The sequence below is a fragment of the Dinoponera quadriceps genome, unplaced genomic scaffold (genome assembly GCF_001313825.1).
Source record: "Dinoponera quadriceps isolate SergipeBrazil2010 unplaced genomic scaffold, ASM131382v1 scaffold1565, whole genome shotgun sequence".
NCBI classification, from domain to species: Eukaryota; Metazoa; Arthropoda; class Insecta; order Hymenoptera; family Formicidae; genus Dinoponera; species Dinoponera quadriceps.
The window spans coordinates 1,426,644-1,451,065 of NW_014556124.1; the positions used below are offsets into that span (position 1 = coordinate 1,426,644).

The 24,422-nt window shown below is 49.3% G+C and overlaps 2 protein-coding genes across 13 annotated transcripts in view; one reads left to right on the plus strand and one right to left on the minus strand.

Annotated features, from left to right (window-relative positions):
- Positions 1 to 4,097, minus strand: part of LOC106746745 (collagen alpha-1(III) chain-like) — a 60,856-nt gene extending 56,759 nt beyond the window's left edge. The window contains exon 1 of the mRNA XM_014623695.1: positions 3,183 to 4,097. The gene's annotated coding sequence lies outside the window, so the exon portion shown is untranslated. The remainder of the gene's footprint in view (positions 1 to 3,182) is intronic.
- The window catches only part of LOC106746744 (two pore potassium channel protein sup-9), a 67,908-nt gene extending 49,509 nt beyond the window's left edge, over positions 1 to 18,399 (plus strand). For 5 of the 12 annotated variants that reach the window (XM_014623689.1, XM_014623688.1, XM_014623691.1 and 2 more), the window contains exon 9: positions 13,940 to 14,126. Coding sequence is in view for 6 of the 12 variants with exons in the window: in XM_014623681.1 (XP_014479167.1) it covers positions 14,125 to 14,382; positions 15,001 to 15,361; positions 16,794 to 17,185; positions 17,360 to 17,879; positions 18,260 to 18,378 (1,650 nt within the window). In the remaining 6 variants the exon portion in view is untranslated. Of the gene's footprint in view, positions 1 to 13,939; positions 14,383 to 15,000; positions 15,362 to 16,793; positions 17,186 to 17,359; positions 17,880 to 18,259 lie in introns of those variants that run through there. The other 7 variants (XM_014623683.1, XM_014623681.1, XM_014623682.1 and 4 more) reach the window with 7 other exon arrangements.
- The last annotated feature ends 6,023 nt before the right edge of the window (positions 18,400 to 24,422 follow it).

The window sequence follows — 24,422 nt, forward strand, 5'->3', positions numbered from 1 at the left end:
CCCCCCCTTCCTCACTCTTCTTGCTCTCCCGCCAGCGAATACGATGTGATATTATGCCGCGTGCGAACGGGAGAAATTATAGCCCGTTAATCCGTTCGTTCATCCGGCGCAAGCAGACCGCGTATTACGCGCGAGAACTTGATAAAAAAGGATTACGGGCGCGAGGTTACTTTCTTGCGGGATTACTTCCGCCGGATATATGCGTGTGCAACCGGCAGTGCAGCCGGAAAATTGCGAAACAATTTCAGCGGGATCAGACGGCGAGGAATTTTCTTAATTGTACCTTCTTCGTTCTATTATAAGGAACTGTTGTCATCAGGATTTTTCATCTCTATTATTAAGGAGAGAAACGGAGCCGCGAGTGAAAGAATAAAGAGAGCGAAGCTCGCCTCTTGAAAGATATATTATGTCGTCGGAGGGTCAGCGCAGTCGTAAACATTAAGGAGAAGATCCAAGGAGAGGAAGCACCCTCCTTATCTTCAGCGGCCCAGTAAGGACGCCATCCTCTCGTTCGCAAATGAGGCACGAGCGGTGAGATAACGGCGGAAAGCCCGACGGGCAGGACAGGGCGTATAAGGACGAATAAAGGGCGATCAAACGCGATAGAAAGTCCGCCCGGCGATAAGACGCAATTGAATTTTTCCGTGGCGAGTTTTAGGCAGGCACATAAGAAGGAAATTTGGGACGCCGCACGAGCCTATCGGCGATGACGAGACGTGCCGCCGGAGCAGATCGAGAGATACCCTGAGATCCGCGTTTATGCACTGAGAAAAAAATAATTAAACATTTATTTGTGGGGTATAAACGTTTATTTTGCAGGAATAAAGGTTATTTCTGTGAAAGGAACTTTATTTCTTTCTGCGAAATAAATCTCACATCGCACGAATACATTTTTAAATATTTTTCTCAGTGCATCGAGAAAAAAATACTTAAAAATTTACCCGAGGGTTTCTGTGAAATAAATCTTCTTTCACAGAAATAAATCTTATATCCTATAAATACATTTTTAAGTACTTCTCTCTCTCTTTCTTTGTTGTGTGTGTGTGTGTTTGATCGACGTGCACAGAGTTGAGAATTTCGCGAACGATTTGCCCCGAAAGATTCAGAAACTGCTAAATCCTCGTGGGAGCGATCCACGAAGGAGGGTATCGCGAGAGATTCGCGTTTAGAAAGTTTAACGCGACGTCGTCTCTTTCTCTAATTCGCGTTTTCCCCATATTTCTCGAAATATAAAAGTTATAGACTAGAGGAAAAACACCAAAATTGACACAAGTATGGTAAACAGCCACGTTTCTCGGCTGCACTAAAGTACTAAGCCTGACCGAATAGTATATAAACTTCGTCTTTGTATACTAGTTGGAGCTGAAGTTTCTGTTTGCAAGCGCGTTCAGTTGTGTTGTTAGCGTCGTTTGATTTTTCATTAAGCTGAAGTCTTGTTCAGTTTCCTTCTGGTGAAAATTAAAGTAACAAATCAGCGATAATTTATTTAACATTGTTATTTTCTCAGTGTAAATTTTGAATTTTTCAAATCAATTTGGATCTTTTGTCAACTTCCATCTTTCGTCACTAGAGCACGCAAGGAAAATTAAAATTAGATTATTCTGTGAACCGGGATATTTAAATTTACTGGTTTTCTCGCCGACACATACCTAAACTTGGCTGTGAAATATTATTATAAAATATAGTTGAAGCTACTGGTGATTTCCCCGAAAAAGATTTCTCTGAATTTAATAAAATTTCTTTTAAGTGTAACAAATTTGTCCTTTGAAATGGAACAAACGAATGTTTGATTCGACAAACAGGATTGTTTGGACTCTCAAACAATAAATATCTAGTACGCCATATAATAATAATTATTAATACTTTTTAGCATTTTCATCCAAACATTACAATAGTTATCACAAGTGATAAGTTATTTGAAAGAAGTAACACTGTTAGAAAAATATTAAAAAACCTCTTTCTTTGATAGAGCAATATTTGATATATAATGATAATGATACATAATGATGATGATATATCTAATTTCGGAATATTACTTCCTCTGAATAATATTTTCTTCTATCAAATAACATGATTTACTCCAGTGAAATAACAACATTTACGTTCAAACAAAATGACACTCGATATTAAATCATATAGTTTATATGAACGAATCCAAGCCGGCAAATGCGTGCACTAAGCCGAAAGAAATCCTTTTCCCCGTGCGGATAGTTGTGATCCCGAAGAACAGCTCAGCACGAGATATCCGCATTAACGGGCGCGAGCGCATAAGATTCGCGGCGAGACTTGGCGATTTTTCCGTCGGCAGAGACGCTCGAGAGGGCTCGGCCTCGCGCGACTCGCGATGACATTTCACCCTACGGGCTCTCGGCAGCGCTCTTTGACGCCTCTATGACGCGCGTGTAATATCGTCAAAGCGCGCGTGATGCGATAAAATTAAGACAAAGCCGGCCTGGATAGCGGAGCTCCGTGTGGAAAAGCGAAAGTCGCGCTCGGCCGCTTGAAAATAAATCGATATGCCGCGGCCGTTCGATCGTGCGCGCGCCCACGCACCGTAAATTCCGCCGCCCATCCCGCCACGCCGTTAGTTACAGGGCTGCTGTCGAGGGGCACAAACAACGGCTCCGTTCGACGGAACATGATACATCGCGAACCAACCAGTCAGCCAGCCAGTCAGACGACCAGTCAGCCAGCCAGCCAACTAGCCAACTAGCTAGCTGGCAGTCGGTATACGCGTTTTAATTAACTTCGTCAAATCGGAGCACTCTCTCGTACTCTCGTACTCACAAGTGGCGAATCCCGCAGGTGCGCGCGCGAGCAGGCAAGCAAGGAAGCGAGCGCGTCGGTTAAACAAACTTTTCGATTGGAAGCCGGGCCTCGAATTAATTGCAAAAACTCGGGCGCGATCCCCGCGATTTTTCCGCTAGCTGCCTTTCATCCCCGACGACGGTCTCATCGTCGCGTGAATGACATGTTTTGCGGGTGTCTCGCGCCCCGGAGAGCCGGCGGGAAAAACTCGCGCGTTACAGCCGCGACACGTTCTCGCGCACTCGAGTTTCACCGTTCGACCGGCAGACAGACTTGTTACGCGCGCCGCTATTGTTGCGCCGCTATTTCGGTCGCTCGGCCGCGGCGCGGTCCGCGTGTGAATTATAATAGAATGGGGTTTAATTAGCGCCCACCGTCGTAGCTATGCGTATCCACTCCGGTAGGCAGGCGTCGTCTATTAGTCCCGTCTCGGCTCGTCTGAGCGTCTCTAGTCAGTCCCACCTTCGGTATCTGTCCGCCTTTGTGCGCGCGACGGATAAATGCGGCGCAATCTCACGAGCGCACGAGCTCACTCGCGTTCCTTCCTGACTGCAGCGTGCGCTTTTCGCGCCATCCCGCGACGCTATTCCGAGCAGAAATAGATCTCGGTGTTCTGATGGATCTTGGACCAAGTATTTAGATCCACGGATCGGCGAGGACGGAGGTGGTAGCGGCGGAACTTGGATATCTAAGAACGGACTATCTGGATGTCAGACCGGAATTTCGATCAAATATGATCGAGAGATTTCTATGTTATATTTTCCCGTATAATCGCCGGGGAGTAATGTTGACTCGCTTAAACGACCCGCCGCGGGATATTATCTTTGCGCAGCTTTAACGGGACCGTGCGAGTGTCTGTATTATTTCGCAAGGATCATCGCGGGACGTTGTCCGGCGCGGGCTCGGTTTTACATCACGCCGATCTCTGACGTCTTTGATAGTCGGTGTGAACCAATGTTGCGCGTACGCAAGGATATCGCGCGGACGAGAGAGTTGCGCGTGAGTCTTCGACGTGAGAATATTCGTTTAATTGCGCGATTCGTGTGGTGAGGAATTTCATAATGCCGGACTGTATCGGGATTATGATTGAAGTTATTATGTGCGTTGTAATCTTTAGCGATATGTACATACGTGAAATACATCACTAATGATTGCAACGCACATCATAATTTCAGTATATTCCAGTCATAATTCCCAAATATGGTATAGCGTTGCAAAATTTTGCGGTAATTTTTACCGCGTTATTTTCTCCGAATGCGATGATGAGAGTGTAATAATATTTATATAATCAAGAAGCAACATATTTTTGTCGCTCGCTACTTTCGTTACTCTCGTACGGAAACGTAAGGAACAATAAATAATAACAGACATCGCAAGAAATTTAAGAAATATAAAGGGCACCCACGGGAATTTCATCCTTGCGAGAAACGCGTATCACGATAACTTGAAGAGTTTTGCCGGCTCGTTATCCCTTTAGTTATCCTCACGGCCGTGTCGCTATCCGCGATTCCCCACGTTTGCTGCAGCTACAAAGTCCAACGACCGACTCGTATTCTTGTTCGAGATAAAGTAGCGGAGCAGAGAAATTTTTATTGCAAGATAAAGAATACAAGAGAGAGAGAGAGAGAGAGAGAGAGAGAGATGCGGAGCCGATAGAGGAAACGCGAGCCATCCTTTCCTTCTCCTTTATCGGACAAGAAGAAAACTCGCCGTCTCGGAAAAAGGAAACGGAATCACTTCACTTGGACCAGAAACGCAGTTAAATTTTTGCTGCGTCACATAGGACGGCGAAAGGAAGTCCGAAATAACGAGTGAAGGATGAAGCGAAACAGCGTGAATCGGACAACGTAACAGAATTCGCGTTTTAATCCGCGCGAAAGGAAGATCTCGAGAGAAAAATTCAGTCAACGTCTTCTTTTATCCCTCCCTTCATTCCCGTTCGTATCTTCGAGAAAGAAGACCGACGTTATCTTATTACAACATCGGATTATTAAAAGATAATTATTATCATCTTGATCAGTGATTTCTAAGCCCGCTGCGTCGCCGCGAAAAAATCCAAGCTTATCCCTGCAAAATATCTTCTTTCTTATTTCTATTCTCACGTGCTTTCTTTTTTCCTCCCACTTTACTCGCATATCTCTCTTTCTCTCTCTCCCACGCGTTCTCGGTGGAAATTTCAATTTCCCGCGACGAAATAAATATCTACATTCATCTGTCTATAATCCGTACGAAAGGAGATTCCGGCAGGGAGAAATTTGAGTTAGCGTCGTCCTCCCCCCTCCCTCCCGTCTTCTCTTTTTTCCCTCTTCATCCGGACGCTTTCTATTATTCGCTGCGAATCACGATGCTGGGTCAGCAAGATAAATCAGGTTCTCGATGACAAGGAAAATCTCGAAAGTGGGGGGTGAATCAACGAGATTATGACTTTAACTACCCCCTCCGATGAATGCGGGAATTAAGCGCGCGCCCTCGTTACGGGTATACAGGATGTTCCAAACTCGCCGTGCTTCCGCGTATTTCTTAATGGATCGCAACAACGAGGCATCGCGGAAACTTTCCGCACGGGAGGAAAGTGAGCGCGAATTTATCGCGAAGAATCCACCGTTGTGATGTTGATTTCGGGTCTCCCTGCATCTGTTGTTATTATCGTCTGTTGTTATTATCGAAGATTACACCTAACACGAATTACACGTGCGCACGCAACGAGACTTGGACGAGAGAGACGTGAAGAAGCCTTGAAGAACCGCGTGGAAACTTTTATGAAGGTTTCCAACATCACGGCGAAAATCGAATAACCGTTCCCTCCCCTCCCGTAACATTGATCGAAACACACTTAATTAGGCACTCATGCCCGACCTTCTCCAACAGTTCCTCCGTAACGGTTCGCCTCATTACACGATTATCCGTCTCGCTTGACGCATCACCGCCGTTTTTCGAGCCNTCACCGCCGTTTTTCGAGCCCCGCCGTTCGCGCTGCCGCAGCGGCTCCATAATTAAACAGAAAAGAATATCCGCCCGCCCGAATCCCAAATGTTTGTCGTCCGGTATCGATCGACACTCTTGCCGATACGCTTTCGACCACTCGTACCGCCATCTCCTCCCCCCCCCCCTCTCCCTCTCGCTCGTTCAAATTAAAACGACATAATCCAAGCGTCGACGGCGCGCCAGTAAACGCGCTTCTGCTGGAAAACTCAATTATTCGCAAAATCAGCCGAGTATTAAGACCGCCGGCGGGAGGGTGGGAGGGGGAGAGGGAGGAAGGAATCCTTCCAGTTTAAGGGTTAATTGACAGGCGTGAAAAAGCCGCGGTTGGACTGGCCGATTTCACCAAGTGGAGTCCCACGCATCGCTCTTGCGGACGTGCACGTATCTGCCGGTGGCCTCCGCGGAGGGCGAGAGGGAGATTCGGTCCAGCGTCTCCCTCCTCCCCCCCCTCTCTCTCTCTCTTCCTCTCTCTTTGTACTTCTCTCCTCGTCGCCAACCCCCGTGCCGACCTCCACGCCTCCGGCTGCTGCTCGACTATCGATTGCGCACCGCCAGGGCCACGAGGAGGCACCCCTTGCCGCGCTCCGGCTTCCTCTCTACCTCTCTGTCCCACCCTCTCTGCTCTGTCTCTCTCGCTCCCTGTCTCTCTTCATCTCTCGCTTGCTTGTACTAACTCGTTACGCGGTGCTACCGCGTTTCCTACCAGCTACCATGGTGTACAGCGCGGCCGTCTCTATAGAGTGGCTTATGTACCACCACGCGCATAAATTCCAATTAAGCATGCCCCCCCCCCCTCTCCTCTTTCTCTCTCTCTCTTGCTCTCTACCGGCAGGATGGAATTCCTTCCTAGTCGTCGCGTCCGATGGATATCCGCTGTGCTCGATGCGCGCTCGATGGCCACCCTCTCGGAGCCACCCCGGAAACGGACGACGCGTTTCGAAACGCGACCTCTTATCCGCTCGTAATGAATGGGCGATCGTGCGCTCGCGAGGAAACACCAAGAATACGAATGCCGTTAATATCGTGGCCCGTCGATATTGAATTCGCGTTTCTGCGCCACGCACAGTCTCGTATAGCACGTATACATTACCGCCGTTCTCTCAGCTCGGCTTCTTCGGTACTCCCTTTTGTCGGACGGCCGATGTCAGGGATAACGTTCAGCGCCGGCGATAAAACTTTCGCCGTCGCAGTCCCGGGAGTCGAGCGTGCAAGTTTGCAATTGGATAAACGTTGGAATTAGTTTCCGTTACGTTTCGCCTAATTTCACGCGAACTTGCCTGCGCCTCGAGAATTTCGCCGAGGACCGGTTAACGGAGGTACTCGAGACGCCGTCGTGCGTTCCCGCGTTCCGACGGGAAGAAAGATCCAGGAGGAGCGGCCGATCGAGGCACGATCGATCGACGAACAGGCAGGGCTCGCAAACCGGGATCCCTCCTGTCCCAGTCGCCGGCGAATTCCGTCGCGTCTCATTCAGCGCCGGCCGCGGGTTTATGCCGTTTTTCGCCGTAACTGACCGCACCGCCGGCGGTACTTACGTTACCCGGAATCGATTGGTTAATCGGGCCGGGATAGAGTCGCTAGAGAATAATGCCGGCCGCGTATTATGCGGTGCTATCGTAACCCACTATGGTTATAGCAGGCGACTATACACCGCACCGTGTCCACAAGTCCGCACACAAATTCCAATTAAACGCCCGGAATTCCTTTCGCATGCCGATCGATTACTGCTACGGCGATGGAACTGCGACCTGCGGGGGAGAGGGGGGGGGGCTGCACGGCGCTATATACCCGGGAGCTGTTGTCGAAAGTATCTTATCCTCTGGCAGTAGCAACTCTCTCTCTCTCTCTCTCTCTCTCCATCTATCTGTCTATCCGTCTCCGAGTGTGTATGTGCGCAAGCTCGCGGCAGGGGCGACGGTGGAACGCGTATCCCTTGCATCTTCGTATCGCGAAATCGGAGATAATACGCCGGGAATGGGAATAATCTTCTCTGAAGAATATAAACGTTCAAGATCGTACGTAAGCCCGGAGAGTAAAATACAGAATCCCGGCGATACTCGGGCGATGGAAAACAGCATTGGCGTTGAAAGAGAGCTCCTCCCGAGCGCACGGCGGATTCCTCGCGGGAACGCGAATGACACGCCGGTGAAATTATCCCCGAGAAGGACACACACAATGCGGAAAGACGTCTTGAAAATTGCGAGGGCTCGCGCGAGCGCCGGCAGCGCTCCGAGGTAGATTCGTGAGATCCGTTCATACCGTTCTAACCGTTGAATGCGAGGACCGTTAGAAATGGAATCCTCCCTGCGAAAAGACAGTCTAAACAGTCACCATCCGTCGTAGGCGGGATTAAGCGCGGGGATTTTGCGACGGTATCGGAAAATCTCGCGCGAGGTATCGCCGGAATTTCTCTCTCTCTCTCTCTCTCTCTTTCCCGGATTCTCTCCTGCGGAAACGCGTAATTGTGTTACGTTCGGCTGTATCAATGCGGGACAGGACAGCTATTAAGAAAGTTGTTAGAGAATCAAAAAGAACCGGTAATTCGGCGGCAGAAACGCCGAGGGTGCGGGACGCGATCGAGGGAGGAAACCGTATTGATATTGGAAAATCATCTATTCCGTCTATCTCGCGTGACGGCTGGCTCGACTTTTGACAGACTTGAATCGCTGCCTTGCCATGTAGACAGCCTAATGCATTTCACCCGGGGCTGACTTAAGTTATACGTCAACGTCACGGCCGAGGCTTTATGCATAATATATAATATACAAAGGGGGCGGGCTTCATCCGATATTTTGACGCACCAGTGGCGTGCGATCGGAAAATATATGAAGAGCTGATTTAACTCAACGATTACATTTTTACGCTCGCGTAAAGCGTAATAAGACGCGTAATAAGATGCGCGAATCGGGGGGGGAGGGGGTGTATACGTACGTATACCCAACCGCTCGGAACTAGACACGCAAATAGCGTGCGCGGTTGGAAATATTAAAAAAGTTCTCGTTTCACTTAACGATTAGCGCGCACACGCCTTTGAGCCGGCGTATCAAAACGGAGATGGTATACAGCGTTGTCCTTTTCCCTCTCTCTCTCTCTCTCTGCTCTTTTTTTTTATTTTTAAATTTCATCCCGTCGAATGACGCGCGCCATCGGAGATATTAAACGATAATTTGAGTCGTATTTTTAAGCCCCTTGATTAAAACGAAAATGGAATGTATTTTATATTTTCGTCGGTAATTGAATCACGTTTCGCCCGGGAGAGGGTGAAATCCCGCGAAAATTGGGCGACGCGGGTCGGCGCAATCACGCGTTTTCAGTTATTTCGCGTTCCACATTAGAGAACATTTTTGGATTAGCCGCCACCATCGCCGCCGCCGTCGTCGCCGCCGCCATCCAGCGGAAATCTGGTTCAATTGCGAATCTAAATTAATCCTCCCGTTCTTAATTAATACGCAAGTTAATACGGCCGCGCTGCGGTCGTTCCGCGCGGATACGGCACGAAGATTCGAATCTACCGTCACGGTTGGCCGCGCGCGCGCGTTATACGGCGACGCCACAATGGCCGATAGCGCAATTATGCGATATTTGCTCGCGCGTAAATTTCAATTAAACGAATGCCCGTAGTCGACGCGCCAATAGACGCGTATGGCACGCTGCCTAATGTAACGAACGCCACCGATATAGGCGCGCGTATGTGCAAACGATCAAAGGCGCTTCGCAATTCGCACCCCGGGCGTCCCCGGGATCTACGCGGGCTTAATTTCATCGGTGCCCTCGGTCTTTCACGCTCACTCGCATCTCTTCGAATTCTTCAACGTTCAGTGAGTGAATTTCCCCATCCCCGGAGAACCCGGACAGATACGCTTCTCTCTCTTTCTCTCTCGCGGAAAATTTTCTGAAAAATCTCCCGTCCGGACGAAGATCTGACATTTCACGTTAGAACAAGGCGTCGCTGCTCTCGTCGCGGCTGGAATTTCACGGGAACTTATCGTGGCTTTTAAAATCGAGAGGGTTGTAACCGATTAGAAGTTGTCACCGGTCATCAAATATCTGATATTGTACCTGATAAACCTAATCGCATAGTGATAAGCATTGAATAAGGAAAACCTTTGTAAGGTTATAATGATTAGGTATATATTAGGACTTTGTACGTATCATTCTTTACGTATTATTTTATCGGGTTTTACCGATCCTTTTCTTACCTCACCTTACCGATTATAATTCGCACTGTCACTTTCTAATACAGGTAATATAACTTTAGATAGACCCGACAGCCAGTTGAGGTTAATCCGAGCGTGGGGCAAATGTCTAGTCGGGCAGCACGTACACGCACAGCGTGAAATACACAGTCGTATTTTCTCCGGGTTGTTCGTTTTCGGCAGCCCGACGGTACATCATACAGCGGTGCAGTTATCTGCAACAGAGTGTTCCAGCGTTTCCCCCCCTCCCCCCTCCCGAAAACACGTTTCCGCCGTTTTCGCAACAATCACGAGCGCTCGCGTGTTTCGCGACAGCGCGCGTTAAACGGTGGTCCCGGGGAAAAAATGTTAAAAACGTGGCTTTTGTACACTCGGTCGCACGGAGCGGCGCATCCCGCGCTCGACTACGTTCTCGAAAAGAAGGGGGGGGGNGGGGAGGAACGAAGAGGAGCAAAAACGAGAGGAGACTCGGAGCGGAAATCCTGGAGGAAATCGTCCCGGCGCAATAAGGCGCGACGCGGTGTCACAATGGCCGTGAACGCGAGTACGTCGAGGATGTGTCGTTTCGTTTCGACGACTTCGTTAAATCACGGGGATCGTCGGCTATTGAGATCGCGTATACGAACCGTCGTCGTCGGCGACAAGCGACGTGCGCACCCGAGCGGAGCAGCTCAGGATGTCAGAAACGCCGCGAGAAACGCTTCGCCAAATGCATCCTTCCGCAAGAAGTGCATCCTTCGCGAAGGAAGGAACGAGCGAGCGAACGCTCGTCGTTCCCGCTCGGCTGCGTTCCATAACGCGCGGAAATAGACGCGAAATGGTAACGCGATGTTCGACACGTGTCGTACATCTCGAGTTTCCGAGCCCGCCGGCTCGTCTCCTTGACCTTACGAAATACAACGCCCGAACGCGCTCGGCCGACGTACCACCGGATGTGTCGGCCCTGTCGAGTCGCGGCTCGCTAAGTCCGAGAGACATCCTGTACGTGTGTGGGTGTATGCATGTGGCCGCGTGTGTGCCAAGGAATGACGCCTGCTTGCTCCGCGAAGTACGTATCCAGTGACTTCGCCGAGGCATTCGCGATGCCTGCTGTACGTTATCCCCGCGGGAGATGTGTGTGTGCGCGCGTATGCAGCCGGTGGGCACGCCGATGCCTCTCCGACGTGTTCAGCCGGGACGTGACGTAGAGGGTAGAGCGCGAAAGGAGGCACCGGCACGACGACCCACATTCCGTCGAATTTAATTTCATGCCTTATCTCCGGTAGCCGCGCGCGGCACAATGCCTCAACTGGGGCGGTCGCGGATCTCTTTCTCGCTCGCGAGTCACACACGGTACACCCGCATGTACACACACACACAGTCGTGTGTGTGCGCGCGTGCACACGACACGCACGTACGCGCACACACACGTGTATCGTTAACGGTGTCATACGCACACACCATGCACTTCGCACTCTCCACCTCGCACGCTCTATTTATACGCGATGCCTCTCTCTCTCTCTCTCTCTATTTGCATCTCTTTCTCTATCTCGCTCGAACAAAAGAGATCTCCCTTCTCTTTTCACTCGGTAAATCGTTCAAACAATTTCTTTCGTACCGCAATCATTTGAATCGCGTCGCGAGACAAACAAAAGCGTGCCGGTTTGCTGTTTTCACCTTCTCCCCTTGTTGGATCTTACCTAAATCTCAGTTTGAAAAATTAATACCTCAGATATAAAATCCGATTATTCCACGTCGCCTGGCGGTCCGGGGTGCTTCCGGCTCGCTCGTTCTATTTCGCTATGCACGAATCAAACTTATAATTTGCCACGTTCACCCGACCGCGCGTTAACATCTGCCTTTCATTCTACATCGCGGTGGTAGAGAGACTCTCTTCAGACGAAGCAAGTAGCTCATTGCCGGCTGCCTCCTCCCCGTGAGAATCTCTTTGTGCGGCTCCGTAAAATCTACCCGCGTACCTACGAAACTCACGCGCTCTTCTCGCTCTCATCATCGTCGATCTACATACGTATTCTCTTCGTCTCGACCCATGCTTCTCTCTCTTTCTCTCCCTTTCCTCTTCTCGGATGCTAGTACATTCTCGTCCCCCTCTTCCCCCCCCATCTCTCACTCTCTCTCTCTCTCTCTCTTCCTCTTTCATTTTGCCGCACTTGGTGCTCTCGGCTTCTCAGTCATTTACAGGCAACCCTATCGCGGTCTAGGATAGTGAATTCGCGCTCCGACTGTCTCTCTCTCACCTCGGTCTGCCTCCCTTCGCTCCGCGTCGCGAGTACGTCTATTATTCGCCGCGCATCTGATGTACGCGTTTCTGCGAGCGAATGTATGTACCGAGGGTCGATCGTCGCTGGCTATTTCTGCACGTGCTCCGACCGCGTAGTCTCTCTCTCTCTCTCTCTCACGGTGACGATCGCTTTATCAAACGGGGGCTGAGTGACGGAACGGGGTGCGCGTCATCGTGTCCCTATATCGACGGGAATAAAAGTCGGTCCCTTTTCGAGGGCGGAGGTGCGAGCTCGCGGAGCGCGATCGGCGCGAGCGATTTCCGCGAGACGAAAGGCTCCCACGTTCTACGTTTGAACGAAGTAGAGCGCGACCGAGAGCTACGGTCGTTCTCGGAATACACGTATTCCTCGGAGCGATTCCGAGGAAGCATCGCCTTCGTCTTCCCCGGGGATTTGTAAAAATACGAGAAATCAAAGGAAAGGAAGGGACACATGCCTGACGTCGCGTCCTCCGTCGGCGAATAGATACCCACCGGAACGGTCGCGCGGCGAGACGATCCGGAGCTCCCGGATTATTTTGCCGGGCCGTTCGAGGAACACGTTCGCGCCCCCGTGCGTCGTAAATAGCTGCCGATGTTTGCTGACACGCCGGGGATAACAAACTTGCCGGTATCGCCGCGCGGCGTTGAATATTTAGACGGCGTTCTCGTCGCCCGGAGTTAATCGCGCGTGTTACACGAGGCTGTCCTCGCGCGAAAGGAAAACGCCGCGCTGCGGCAAGGTCATTAACCCCGTGACGAGCCAATTACTCGGTGGGAGCTATTTGTCTCCGCGCGTCACAGCCGTCTAATCGCACGCCGACGCATCTAATCGCTATCTCGTTCCCCGTGACGCCGTGGGGGTCAAGAACCCCGCGGATTGGAATTAGCGTCGTTGAGGCGACGACAGCCGGCATCGTGCGATGCGACTCACGATCGTTTCTGCATTTCAAACCCTCGCAGACACGGTGGACGCGCGAGGTGTCTCTCGCGTGACCGAAAAAGAACTCGACGCGCGGGTAATATTGATACTAAAGGAGGGAGATGAAGCCGAGAGAGCCGTAACGGCGGATGTCCGCGCGCAAGTGTGCCAGCGAGCACACGCCTTTCGAACGCGGATATCTCAGCGAGTTATCTCTCGGTCTTTGATTACTTCACTTCCTTTTTCATTCGTCGCGTCAATATCGCACGAGATAACAAGATAGATTCGCGAGATAAGAGCATAATCATAAGCAATATTATCGGTCCAGCGAACACGAGAGAACAAGAAAGAGCCAATAACGGCGGATGTCAGTGTATCAACGTGTATGGCCGGTCGCAAAAAGGTCGCGACACTTTTTCCCCTCAAGTTTCGAAACGCAGCCCGGCGGGGAAATGTTTTTTTCTTTCAGCGGTACTCGGGAAATACATTTTTTCCCCTGCTATTGGACGCGAGACGCGATGCGAAACTCGTCGGGAGAGAGGAAAAAAAGAAGTGTCGCAACTTTTTTGTAACCATACATTTTCCAGACGTTAATATCCGACGCGTCGCATCCCACTCGATTCCCTTTCACCCACTGGATCTCGATTACTCATTTTACTCGTCGGATATACATCGCTACGTGCGGACACCCACGATGACTCTCTCTCTCTCTCTCTCTCTCTCTCTCATTCAAACGCGGAAAAATCACGCGATCGATCGGTGCCGCAGATCAAGCATCCCAGGGGACGAACGGCGAGGGTGGCGGCCGCCGAGGTACGAGGACGACGGTAGGACGACGGTAGGACGTTACCGCTTGCGGCTGCAGCTGCGGCGTCGCTCGCTGCACCTGCAGCTGCGGCCGGGACGGCGACGACGACGGCTCGACGGCGGTTTGATCATAGCACGGCGGAAGGATGCAGAACGCCGGTGACTACTATCAGCGGGCGCCGAGATGCTGTCCGGGCAGAAGCGGCACCAACAACAACAACGCGAGCGGCATCGCCGGCTCGGTGCGCGGCGCCGAGTTGCTATGCTGCTGCTGCAGCTGCAGCACCGCCACCTCCACGAAGACGCCGGGGCTGCTGGCGTCGCTCGGGGTGTGCGTGCTCGTTCTCGGCTACACCCTGCTCGGCGCGTTCGCCTTCATGGCCCTCGAGGGAGGCCTGAAATCGGTGAGTCGGCCGCGCGTCGACGCCACGTCGATTATAGGCGATCCTCGAGACGAGGCTACACCGCTCGCGGCTAATCCCGCCCGGGGCGAGTTAATCGTTGAATAAACGCCGACGAAATCTCTCTCTCTCTCTCTCTCTCCCGATCGGGGAGATCGCCGTTAATCGACGTTGACGCGTCGGCGTTCGCTCCCCCCTCCCCCCGCCCGACTCGTTGATCCCGCTTAGCTTCCTCCGCGCGGATCTTTGTGTAAATCTCACTACCTCCGAATCCGAGGACGTAGTCGCGGAAACGGCTATCGATCAATCGTTATTTACCGGAGTGGGAATACGAGATCCGCTCGCCTCTCTTCCTCCCCCGCCTATCGTAACAGCGCGCTAATCGATGTCGAGGCGTTTGTAACACGGGTGAAACAAATTTGATTAATCGATACCGACGCGCTAACTGCCATTGCGGCGCAATTATCAAATTACACAACGGCGGTGGTGACAACGTGGCGATCAGACCGCGCGTGCGATCTTCCCCGCTGCCTTAATATTGACGTTATTGTTATCAACGCGTGATTGATAACGTAACGATGATGAAATAACGTTGATCAGTTCGGTACGTTCCTCCCCCAGCAGGATTCGCCTACCGAGGTCGCGTCCTCCGGCAATTCGAAATCCGACGGAGGTTCCTACATGATACCGAATCTCGAGGACGACTCCGCCGCCATGGAGTTGAGGGCGCGCACGGTCGAGAGACTCTGGAGCATCACCGAGGACCTGAACGTCCTCTACAAGGAGAACTGGACTCGCCTGGCGGCTCGGGAGGTCCTCGAGTTCCAGGAGAACCTGGCTCGCGGCCTCAGACGCGCCTCGTCGCCGTACGAGCCGTTGCCTCCCCGATCCCGCGAGCACCACGCGGACAGGCGCCTCCACAGCCGACGGTGGACCTTCAGCGGCAGCCTGCTGTACTCCCTGACGCTCATCACGACAATAGGTCCGTTAAAAAGTACCCTCGTTCGCGACTTCCCCTCTCCATCCTTCCGTTCGCGACTCCCCTCACGTTGCGATATTAACCCCCGCGAAGAAAGGTGAATAGAAGGGTGAGATCACGAATGACTCGGATATACGTATTTCGTTTGATTGAAACAAGGGCGGAGAAATCGCACGGAACGATAAGCGAGAATATATTTCTCAAAAATATTATTATAATATGATAAATAAACGTCTCCCTTACTGAGGTAACACGAATGACCTCTCGAGGATGACACGAGGATGAAAGATTTAACGTACGTAGACGGGAGTAAAATGCTGTTACATTAATAGATTCGGCCAACAGCGGCCATAAATGTAATGAATCTTCCTGATTCAACAGCGCAAGGAAAATATCATTTAAAGTAATTCGGTCAACAGCGCCGTAACTGCGGTAAATCTTCCTGATTCAACAGTACGAGAGAAAAATATAATTAAAAATAATACGTCACACGTTGTCCCGATTACTCAAATATTTGCTTGAGCGGTGCCGCTGTAGAATCAATAAGATTTATTCCAATTACAACGGTGCTGGCCGATTCCGCCGATGCGAAAGAGCACTTTTTCCGTGCGCGGAACACGCCGCATACCTCGATGGAAACGTCGAGGTGAACTCGACGTGAAATTGATCAGCGAGCCCGTCGTTAAAATTCAGGTCGCGAGTCGTGGGACGCACCTTGTGTAACATTAATAGCTCCGATCGAAGGTCCGACGAAATCCCGCTTGGAAATTAAGCGTGGAACAAGCTCCGGCGACTTATTCTCATCCCCGAGTCCCACCCGGACTCTCTCGACCTACGCGCGAGAACCTTCCGCCTCACGTCACTTTTAATGTGGAAGCTGTCGGTAACACCGCGAGACAACGTCACGGAGAGACGGATCGTTTCGATTTTCGTCGCGTTCGCCGAACAAACGTGCGTTACCTCGCGCTCCGGCCGTCTGTCGGGTATTATTAGCTCGCGAGGTTTCGCCACTTTCGAGGAAACGTTTGGGAACGCTCCTCATCAATTTTTACGAGTCCCGAACGTGTCGCCTGGAAATAATAGTTAAGAATAAGCGACGCGTATTATCGGAAGGGAAGCAACGCCAGGAGGTAAAATTGAGCCGATCGGGGATGCCTTCGAGTGAGAAAATACGTGATACACAGGGCGAGCGAACTCGGCTACGAGAAACGAGAGTCTCCGTTAACGAGGCTGAGAAGAGTTGCGTTAAAACTTGATTGAAACGACCGGGAGCAATTGACCGAGCAGGAACCTCCCGCAGAAATCTGGTTTTCCCACAAGGGCAAGTTTTCCCATCCGCAGGCAGCGGGAAATGATCAATTATCAATTACGCTGAGTTATTCCTTTTCTTCGCGCCTTTTCTCGCCGTGATTGCAGAGATTACGCTTGTTTTCAGGATACGGTAACGTGGCACCGCGCACAGTCTGGGGCCGGCTGATCACTATCGTCTACGCCCTGGCGGGGATCCCGCTGATGCTGGTCTATTTGAGCACGGTGGGCGACGTGCTCGCGCGAAGTTTCCGCCGTCTGTACGGACGCGTGTGCAGACCGCGTAATTGCACGCGCAAGCAGCAACCGCCGCCGCCGCCGCCGCCGGTGGGCGGCATCATGGGCAAGGCGTATCGCTACGACAACCACGTGGAGACGAAGGCCGGCAACTATTACTCGGCGAGCAGGGAGAGCTCGTGCGACGACCTGGGCACCCGCGGCACCAGCAGCGCGATTCTGCTCGACTGCGGCAGCGAGGGTCTCCTGCACGCCACCACCAGCTCGACAGCCGCGCTTCAGGTAACGTTATTGATCGCTCGACTCGTATGTACACGGGGAAAGACATTGCGGTAAAAATGGTGACAACATTTCGCAATGTCGCAAAAGCGGAATTCTAGCTGGGATTGTCGCGTAACCGATCCTATTTCATTGCGGACGTCACTAAAGATTACAATACGAGTATGATAATTTCAGTATCACAATTCCGGTATGGTGAAGAGTAGCGTAACGTTCGACGTTGTGAAACGTTCTCCGTCCTTTCGGCAGGATGTAACGACGGGCAACGGCAAGCGGCACTTTCACCCGTGCTCGTTGTCCCTCTCGTCCACCTCGTCGCCGGCGTACATGCTGGAGAGCAATCCGGTGCGGATACCCATCAGCCTGTGCCTGGTGATAATGCTGGTGTACATATGCGGCGGCGCGGTAATGTTCAACCGTCTGGAGGGCTGGAGTCTGCTGGAGGGCGGTTACTTCTGCTTCACCAGCCTCGGCACGATCGGCTTCGGCGACCTGATGCCGACGGGTCGCAACGCGCCTTCGCCGACCTTAGAGGAGCTCAGTCTGTGCGCCTGCTCGCTCTACATCCTCGCCGGGATGGGCCTGATCGCCATGTGCTTCAACCTCGTCCAGGAGGAGGTGGTACGCGTGGTCAGGGTCTTCGGTAGAACCTGCGGCATGTCGTCGGGCGTGGTGGTCGGACCTATCAGTGGTACAGGTATCCCTGATGAAGGCATTCGGTGGGGAACCAGTAGTGAGTCTTCCGCGATTCAGAGCAGGAGAGCGAGATAGAAGGGAACTAAGAAGGCGGATCCCGTCGGTCGCGTTCGGGAAAAGCAACGATCCTACTGCGCATTAGTCAGGCTCGATTAATAGTTAACTTTCGATCGATCACACGAGCTTCTCACGTATTTCTCGACACCACCCGATAAGAATGCTACGTTCATCACTAACCAGCCAGTACCATAAACGCGAGAACGTGTAGTCCGCGGGACGATACGGTCCATCTAACGACGCGACTGGTCCTGTAGAGCTTGATATACGATATCTCGATATCAGCGATTGCCGAGTCACGCGTGCTCCCTCTTTTCCTTGCAGCAGGCGCCACACCCGGGCTCAAGGCCGACCTCGACGACGGAGGCGGCACCAGCGACTCACGACTGTCCGAGCAGGAGGAGGAGGCGATCGCCATGTCGATGGTGCCGGCCGGATCCTGACAACATCAGGCCAGGAGCCCCGGCGACGGCAAGCTCCTGGCCCACCCGTCGAACACTGCCATGAAGCTGTCTCCGGGCGGCCACCACTCGCTGCCGCGCAAGAAGACGCCGTTGGACGGCAGGAGCAACTCCTCCGCCAACGTTCAGCAGTTCCAACGGGGCCAGCCGTTGAGGAGGAGCTGCCTGTCGCCGACGCAGTATCATCATCAGCAGCAGCCGCACCATCATCAGCACCGCCAGCAGGAGAGCTCGCTGCACTTCGAGTACTTCGTGCCACGTAGCGTCAGCGAGTTCAACCTCGCGGCGGCCGCTGTCACCGACATGGCAGTGCCGCCGCCGCCGCCAGCGTCGGTCCTGAGGCCCTCCTCCGCGATCACGCCGCCGGTTGCCGCCGGAGTCGCCGCGACCGCCGGCCAGACGAGGTTGTTGGACGCCGGCGGCAACACTGCTACCAGGAGTCGCGAGAAAATGGTCACGTTCGAGGACGAAGGGGTCAGTTGCGCTACATCGACGCCGACTAGGAAGAATCTACCCGGATTGGAGAACGTCTTCATGTGACGCTTTCGCGGCTTCCACGGCTAATCAGGCGAATTCCTTCGCGTCTCTCGAGGTCGGGACACGGGAGGAGGGAAGACGTGCTCAGGGTGTGAGAGCGTCCGGCCTCGACGTGGTTAACGAGAGTTGTGAGGACGTCGAGAGGAGCTGTCGAATCACGAATTACGCGAATCCACGTGGGATCTGCGCGAGCCGCTGAAGACGAGTGGATTTTGCGGATCCCTTTGGAGTCGCAACATTTCCGACTGAGACAGAGAATATGGGAGAAACGAGAGAGAGAGAGAGAGAGAGAAATGGCCGACAACGTTTATAAGACTGCAAATACCTGCACAGCGCTACAATGTGGAGGCTAGAATTCCAGATACCATGCCGAGAGAATGGCAGGATGGAGACTATGCTAATTTACATCAAGGCCGGACTTCGAACGAAAATGCAAGGTCAATCGAAATATTTCGTGTGCGATGGTATCAAAGAATCATTCGATGTGAATGTTTTTGGCACTGCGAGAACTTCACCCTTATCACCGCGAGGAGAGCGCTCCGGGAGGTGATAAGCAACAACCCGAGCAACGCAGCGCCGCGAAAGCTGTCCAAGAGAAGCATTCGAATGATATATTTCGAATGCTCCCGGAAAGCATCTCTCGTGCGAGGACACTTTCGCGGACGTTCCGCGTTGTCCGGGACGATAAGGATCGTGATCATGGTCTGATGATTGTTTCCTTCCTTTTTAAAGATGCGATGTATTCCAAGTAAGTTCTTTCCACCGACATTCGAGATCCCCACGCGCCGAGACTGCACGAAAGCGAGGAATAAAAGACAAATGCGAAAATAAACGCTCAGAAAAGACAGGAGGAGAAGACGGAGGCGTTAGAATCGAGACACCGAAGAGTCGTTCGTCGCGAAGCGGACTTCTCCTCGGCCGAGTGCCGACTGTATATTTCTTATTAACGATTAAGCCGTAATTACCGTTATTATACCACTTGCGCACCGCGTAGGATATCTGTCGAGTATCCAAATTTTATGTCCGATAAGTCCGACTATGTATTCCGAATGTTACACGAATAATAGCCTGTATATATATTCGAGAAGTATATTGAACATTATCGACTATCATATATCGAATAAATAAACAAAGTTCTATATATGTCTAGAATGTCTTTTTATTAATAGTTATTTTCAAGGCAATATGCTAGTGTTTTTTATTCAGCCATCTGAGTTTCTCGATGCACGAACACGCGTTCGTCGGTGCACTCCGAAGGAAGATCCTAAATCTGCTGTGGAAGACCTTTCCTTTTTTACATGCATCTTTCAGTTCATATTTTAAAAAGTTCTCAACACGAAATTTTCTAATGAAACTGCCTGGCGTGTTATTACAATTAATAACTGCTTACTTCGTGGAGATCAGGCGATGTCTCTAAGTCATGTAACGCAGAATTAAATTATTTTATAACAGGGTGTTAAAAAATATATTTTAATTATAAACAAAAATAAAAAATATGTATATTAAAATATACGTACTATTCGTGAAAATTAATCAAATGAAACTAAAAGGATCGCCTCCTTGACCATATGCAGAACATAAAATTCGATAAGTTGTAACATTTGCAAAAATAAAAACGAAGCGATTCTAGAAGCATTTCACAGCTTGAAATCTGTAATTCTGAAATATATTTCAGATATGAAATTTAACTATTTTTTATAACATTACATGAATATATGCTGAAGTTCAATAAAGGTGAAAATATTTAATAAAGTTTGTGAAGTTCTGTATAACGTAAATGAAACATCGCACATAAGTGATGTTTATAACGTTTTAAAGCGTAATTATTCTGCTTTAATTTGCGGACTCGCAGACCGCGATATAATTTCCTTTTATCGTGTTATTTAATGTTGAAGCAAAAATACCACTTCGTCTGTTAAGTTTTTGCATGTTTTAATGATAGAATAAAAGTATGTCTGACTTGCGATTGATCCTATTATTTGAATAGAAAAAGTACGTCTGATTCGTTGTTGAGTTACAACAACGTATTGTATTTTTCAAGGACCAGCTCGAAGTTTTTGGAGAACGATGTTTCTGATGAAATACTAATCTGGTGTTCCAAGGAGGCTAAGTTACTTTCAATTGAATTGCTTGTAGTTGTTAAATTGCTATATCAGCAAATTTCCGACTTTTTACGCCCGGACTACCTCGATTCAAGTCAGTGGCGGCTCGTAGCGGAAACTTTGGAACTAAAAATACAAAGGATTTGTGGTTGTAACGGATCGCAAATTGATAGCCCAGATTCGAACCCTGTTTAGCCGAGACTCAAACCTCGCTTCTGCCTTTCGGTCTTTTCACGATACCTTTAGATGGAATCGGGTAGTCTGTTGACCAGCTTTTGCTAAATTTAACATGACTAACAATTATTCTAAAGTGTAGTTTCAAAGTGAACCGCTACGAGCCGCCACTGACTTTCATGAAGAACCGAGATGGTAGTACGACACAACAACGAGTCAGACGTACATTTTATTTTCAATTAATAAAACTTAATGACAGATCAGATGCATTTTTACTTCACCATAAAATATATACAAAATTCAACAGACCGTAACTTCGGCAGAAATGACGATAATAAAGCGACTTAAAAAGCACTTTATAATTTTAAGTTTCTAGTTTCTAGTTCTAGAAATATTAAAATTACAATGCTCCTATCAGTTTTCCTTCAATAAATCCGGTTAAATAAAAAATGGCGATCGTTCGATTTACAACTCTATTTTTCAGTTGTTTTTACATTGAAAAATTATATCTATAAAAAATGTAATACATATATTTTGAAAGAAGAAACTTTAAGCTTTCTATTAGCTTCTTGGCGAATGTAGCACATAGACTCATTCGTCTACTGTGAGCGATCGAAATAATATTTTTACATCAACGTTGAATAATTTGACGAATAAAAGTTGCATCACGATTTACGGATATCCAACATAAAAAGAAAGATTTATGATTTCAAACGGTGTAAACAGTATTAATATTTGCTGTTTCGTTTGCATGCTCCAACTCAATAAACTTCATTAGACCTTTGGATAAAATTTTCATTTATACCCCTGTAACATCGTAAAAATGAATTAACTTTATATTTCGTATTATAATAAAAAAAATGGGCATTTCAATTCGCTATCATTATATTTTTAAAAGTTGCAACTCGTTGAATTGTATTTTGCGCGGCCGAGAAATGTAATCCTTTAATATTTACGGACGTGATGCATTATAGCATACGTATTCCTGTGTAATTTAAATATATATTTGTAACATATAAACAACGACATTTAAGATACGTAATATTTAGAATAATCACATCATCTCTTTGCAATGTAAACAATTATTAATTATGATAATAATACATTACATACAGGCGGACGTTTTTTTTTAAGAAAATCTCACGTGGAGAATTTTTCACAGAACGAACTGAAAGAAACATATAGATAAATGAAAGAAGAGAAGGTCCATGGGAGGCCAAGGCCTTCCCTCGGGATGCACTGACGGGCGCGTGTGCGCATCGCGAACAGCAGGTAGTTGCACGCGTAAGAGAAGACGAGACAGAGAGAGAGAAGGAGAGAGAAAAAAGTGCGCGGGTGTATAGCGGCAAAGAACGGCGGAGGATGGCAAGGGACGTTAACGTGACACGGGAGAGAAAGGGAGAGACAAAGAGAGAGAGAGAGAGAGAGAGAGAGAGAAGGGGGGGCAGGCAGGATGCTGTGACCTTACACGAAGAGCGATGAGGATGGCGGAGGCCGAAGTGGAGTGAAACGTGTTGAACGTTCGTGGTCGGCACGAGAAACACGGTGGTGGAGAGAAAGAGAGAGAGGGATGAACGAGCGGGCCGACCTTAAAGGTACGTTTCCACTCGCCGCGCTCTCTGATACTTCCACTTTGGGAAAGAGCGGGACGTGAGTCGAGAAACTCGTCGATACGGATCGTACCGAATTTCTTTGAGATCCCCGTCGTGGTAACCGGGTTTATATTCGGTTAGTTTCTAAAATTACGCATCGCGTTTTTCGTTCCGTTACGAAACGAGAACGCGATCGCAATCACGGAGCGCCAAAAATGGACGCGGTTAGCTTTAAAACCAAATACGCGTCTTAGGCTGCCTTAAAGCAAGATAGCACGATATAAGTTAATTTATATCATCGTTAACGCGAGCGATCGCTCTGATGTGAAATTACTCACGTGACGCTTTAAGGACGAATTGTCACGCTACCGTGCGACAATATGAAAAAGCGTGATGTCATGAAACTTTTCGAACGATGAGTGGCGTGTATACACTTAGCAGTGGCGCGCAAATAAAAATTTAATAAGATATGAAGATATAAATAAATAAATGGGATGATAATTTTAATAAAATTATTGCGTACTATATGAGATATAGTCATAGTGAACCAATTAACAGTAATATATTACAACCATAATTTCCCACTCGACCATGTAACTGTTAGATCCCACGCATGTTATACTGCACTTACATTGTTGAGTGAGAAATCATAATATTAATGTAATATTAGTTGGTGCTTATTGGGATCACATGGTGAAAATAGAAAATATTAAGAAATAGATACAAGAAGCTACAACTCCCCGGGAGAATATTTCAATCCGATACGATTTATTTGTAGCAATTTAAACGTCTGCGATGTTTCGGATTTTCGCAGAATATCCCTGAAAGGAACTGAACATCTCGATTTACATCCTTCTCTCTTAAAGATACTCGCTTAGAATACAGAGAGGGGCCAAAATAAATAGAACAAGTCGTCTGTTCTACTTTCATCTAGAATTTTCCGTGATATAAATAATACGTGTCAGAAGAGGACTTTTGAGCATTTATAAATAGTCTTGTTTTCAAGTGTGTTGACGTGGCAATTAGGGAGTCAATTGGATTTTAATTGTATCTCGGTTAAGCCGAGGAGTTTGTATATTTCGAGAAGCGAAAGTGAAGCGTGCACACGATGACGATATTGGAATCGCGTTGTCGTCACGAAGGCGTCGTCAAAACTCTACGGGCGGACATTCTCGCGAATATTATTCCTGTACCCTCGTAAAACGAAAAAGAGTTACCGTTTCGAACTATGCGCGAAATGCCCGAAGAATGACGAGGATGTAGCCTTCTCGCGAGGAAAAGGATCAGATAGCTTCTTCCATCGCGGTAGGAACGACGCAATTACGATGAGTCATGACGAGAATTTCGTTTCATGTTCAAAACATGTGTCCGCTGTAATCTGATAAAAGAAACATTTGGTCTTTTTAGCTGTTCTACTTCAAGAAATTAATACACACATTGAAGCATACGAAACGTACGAGATTCTCACGCTTCAGTGTGCGTAAATTTTTTGAATTGGCATAGCCAACTCAGCGAAAAAGAACAGACCAATTTGATAAACTTCATACAGGAGAGAGAAAAAGAGAGAGAGAGAGAGAAAGGGAGGGAAGGAGGGAGGGAGGGAGAGAGAGAGTAGGTGATG